Genomic DNA, 4,163 nt, shown 5'->3' on the forward strand with positions numbered 1-4,163 from the left:
ACATGCACAAGCTTCCGCTAGATTAGTCTAGTTCGCGGGGGATGCTGCATATGCGCGCGCTCGGGCGATAGAGAGCTTGTAAATACCGCGAAAATTTCAATTTCAATTTTGATGACAAGCCGCGTGGTGGGGACGGTGGTCTTGTGGTTCGCGCGGTTTGCAGCCACAGTTGCTGCTTCCACGGATCGCTCGGAGAGGTATAGTTTTCCACACCTCGCGAACGACCTTTTCACTGCGCCCGAGTTGTTGGGCGACACATCGGCTAGCATCTTTTCCATCTAGGCTTCTGCAGTGTACGGGCACGTGTAATATATCCAGACGCTCCTCGCGGGTGAAGAATCGTGGTCGACATGCCTTCACAAAGGCCTGAGTTTCCGCGTAAAGGCTGGGGTCGTATTTCATGTCCGTGTTATTCTTACGAATGTGGTTCTACATGACTTCTATCCTTACTCGTTTCCTATTCTTGGCATTCTCTATGGCACCCCACTCTATTATCGGTATGACTATTCCTGGGTCAACCAAATGCGACAACATCGAGTGCCTGAAAATGTATAGTGAAATGAAGTGACATCTTGTATCAAAATCTGAAGGTTCAATAAAATGCAGAGATCAAAACCCTTCAAACATAATATTCAATTATCCAGGATCACAGGTTATTGTAGCTTACGGTTGAAATTGACTATCATTCCCAACTGTTTGGTATTGTATCTAAAAAAATATTGCTTTTAACAGTCTATCATACGTACCAGGTATCCTGTAAAATGAAACGATCACTTCTTCTTTTACTCCATTGAAAAATATTTTGATTTGGCTGAGATATGAAAGAAGTGGCACTCGATGCTGACGGCCACTGTAAATTGCAAACTGAGGTCGCTTACTACGAATTACTTTTTGATATACGATGAGCCAATCAGAGACTAATATGTTTCTATTGGCTACAGAAAAAATATCGAGAATTGCCCAAACACGTACGGAGACTCTACCGACCCACAATTGGGAGGATTATTTTTGACCAGTTGCCTGACCGAGTTTCTCCGTGTCAAGTGGGCGCACTTTGCAGGGTGTCGTCGCCCGCACTTCAGAGGGTATGTCCTCATATGTGCGCTTCTGTATCTGACCAATGAGGAACCACCTCGTAGCTAGTCAGTGGGGTGTGGGAGTGCCCCTACACCACTCATCCTAATCCACTCTTCGTTTCTTCCTGTCGTGCGTCTTGCCCTCCTGGACACCTCGCTCAACTCGGTTGTTACCCTCGGACTCGTTGTCCCACCTTCCTCTAAGTGCTTGGGCCTACTTTGCCCCTCCTAACAGGTTATGAGCCCTCACTCAACCTCTGCGCCTCTCTACAATGGGCCTCCCCTGGACGACCACAATCGTACGTTCCTCGAATGGAAACCGCTGTCCATCAGCCAGGCTGATGTCCATGAATTTACTCAGTTCTATATGAACAAGGCTTATGTGCCTTCTGATCTTGAGCGGTCTATTTTGAGCATTCTCGACGACGACGTTCAAGTCGACAAGTTGAAGCAACCTGAGCTTTACCATGTTGAGGATGGCCTTGCAGTGCGGCACAAGGTTATCGTTGACCACGTCCAATCAGTGAAGAGTTCGACGTTAAAGTTCGAGTTCGACGTTAAAGTCCGAGACGGCAAAGTCTCTCTCTATACTGCGCGCACTTGCGCTGACGTTCCTTAACTCCTCGATGGTGGACTCCCTGCGGAAGTTATTCTCCAACATCACTTGCCCCTTTACTCTTTATGAGTCTATTGTGTCACGATTTGAAAATAATCCTATGACTAGCGATCCTTAATGCACAGTCACAGAAGGTCAAGTACCACGACGGCGACTGCTTGGACATCTTACTGGCCGACGTTAGGTCCATCGCCAGCCAGTACCGCACGGCCATGATCCCATCGTCGTTGGTGATCACTGCGGCGGAGTATGACGCCTTTCTATGGGCTAACCATTATATGGTGAAACTGTCGGAAGTATTTTTGGACGACAAACAAATTTGGGATCTCATCCGAGTTATTTCGAGCAATGCCAAGGCCTCCGGACAACCATGCTCTGTCGCGGCTATCGACGCCACCATCAAGGATGCCCTAGCAACGCGTCACCTGCGTTCGCTTGCTCAGCCGACTCCGCTCCCACCCGATCGCATCTGTTCAATGCCGCCGTCGTTGATGCTACTGCCAGTCCCGTTGGTCTAGATTCGACACGGATGCTACCCTCGTATGCTCACACCAAGTGTCATTCCCACTCTGGCCCAGCGTGCTTTTATTGTGGTGATCCCACTCATGTCCTGACCAATTGCAAAGTTCTGGCCTCAGATTATTCGCGTGGTACCAAACGCGACGGTTTTCCGCAAGAAGTGTTCGAAAAACACGGCAAGAAGTCCGCACGACGTTTGTCGTCGCGCAAAATTCGCGATGATCATCCTCGTCGTGACGACTACGACCGTGACAACGGCGATGACCGCGGTGGCGGAAGTGTAGGCGCACCTCGCGGACGTGGTCGTGGCGCCCCGTCGAAGCGCGATCCTTCTCGCAGTCGTAGTCGCAACCGCGGTGGAGATAACCGCAATTGCACTTGGCGCGATGAAGGCTATCGAGTCCGTAGCCGCCGAGGCGTTTCACCGACATCACACTCTAGTAGGGCACGTCGTACTCAAGTTACGCTCAACTCCGCTAGCCATTCCGACTGTCCTCATGTTCCGTCATCGATTACCATCGAGAAGTGTGTCGTTTCGCCCAACTCCAGTGATCGTGTTGATGCCCCAGGTGGTTTGTATCGTAGCCACCGTGACGTTGTTTCGTCTTCTGATATCGGTGTTACCCTTGTGTCCACTGGCTCCGTGGTACCTGTCCATCGTCCTGGTAATCTGTCCCGTCGCGGCGATGTTGATCGTGGTGCTACTCCTACCCGTTGTGACCACTCTCGAATTGGCACCGGCGACAGGGCGCACAATTCCCTGCTTCATGGTCGACTTGGTCATGTGGTTACGGTTACTACTACTGCACCTCCCAGCTCTGGTCGTCGTGTGGACCGAGATGACCATCACCGACCCTCGAAGCGTGTGTGCCGGACTCCACCATCGTCGCATCCCCAGCGTGACACCAGCGCCCCAGATTCCATTTTGGACCAAGTTGTACCTCCCACCGCTTGTGCGGATATGACTACTGATCGTCATCGGGGTGCATCGCCGCCAATCCATGTAGTCGTGGCTGCAAACAACCAGTTTGCCCTCAAAGTCATGTTGACGGGCCATGCTTCTAGCCCTGAAAATCATGATCTCCCCTCCTCAGTGATCTACCCCCCTGGCAAGTTTGCTGCTCTTTCTGAACACTGGATCGTGGACTCAGGCGCCACAAGCTCGTGCATCCCGTACCAGGATTATTTTTCCTCCTATGTGCCTTGCGCGCTATCGCTTACTGTTGGCAACGGGTCAAAGCTCCCCGTAGTTGGGTATGGCTCCATTTCTATGGAAACGCTCATGTCTGCCACTGATGTCACGTTTCCCATGCGTTCGCGGGCCCTCCGCCTCAAGTTTGGTCTCCATTGCCCTCAATTAAGATTCAATCTACTCTCCGTGGCACATGCCGCTGACGATGGATACGCCATTGCTTTCCCCTCCCGTGGTATGTGCACCATCACGACGCCTATCGGTGACGTTGTTAGTGCGTCCACCAACGCAATGGGATTGTTCTCCTTTCATGCCATTCCATATGGACGTTTGAAGGTGGGCCAGGCTGCCCCTGCAATCGACCCCCTCGAAAACAAAGTCTTGCTCACGCAATATCGTGCATTGGAGAAGCGAATTGCTGACTTTAGTAAGTCTCGTGCGTCTCGCACAGTAATTGATGATTTGCATATGTATGCTTACTCTGGTATTTATCGCTACGCTCATCTCCTCGTAACCCCTGCGGCTTCTCCGCTTCACACCCACCCACCAGCTTCTTGCTCCGAGGCGACCTTCTGGTCGGCACTCAACGGCATACTAACCCACCCCCCTCGTCATATCATTGACCCCCAAGCCTTTTCGGTCTCAGTCGACTGTCTGTATAGTCTTGTCAGCGATTCGCGTCTTTCAAACGTCGAGTTGGCTCGACTTTGGCATCGTCGCCTCGGCCACCCTGGCATTGGCGCCCTTGACCATATGATCA

At 51.4% G+C, this 4,163-nt stretch overlaps 1 protein-coding gene across 1 annotated transcript; it reads left to right on the forward strand.

Annotated features, from left to right (window-relative positions):
- Nucleotides 1–1,314: 1,314 nt before the first annotated feature.
- On the forward strand, nt 1,315–3,737 carry H257_15018 (hypothetical protein; the record flags this gene model as incomplete). Its single annotated transcript, XM_009842989.1, has 5 exons — nt 1,315–1,575; nt 1,824–2,204; nt 2,496–3,164; nt 3,239–3,638; nt 3,679–3,737. The coding sequence occupies 5 exons, from the start codon at nt 1,315–1,317 to the stop codon at nt 3,735–3,737; spliced, it is 1,770 nt and encodes a 589-aa protein (XP_009841291.1).
- Between the last annotated feature and the right edge of the window lie 426 nt (nt 3,738–4,163).

Source organism: Aphanomyces astaci (genome assembly GCF_000520075.1).
Source record: "Aphanomyces astaci strain APO3 unplaced genomic scaffold supercont1.65, whole genome shotgun sequence".
In the NCBI taxonomy this organism is placed as follows: Eukaryota; Oomycota; class Saprolegniomycetes; order Saprolegniales; family Verrucalvaceae; genus Aphanomyces; species Aphanomyces astaci.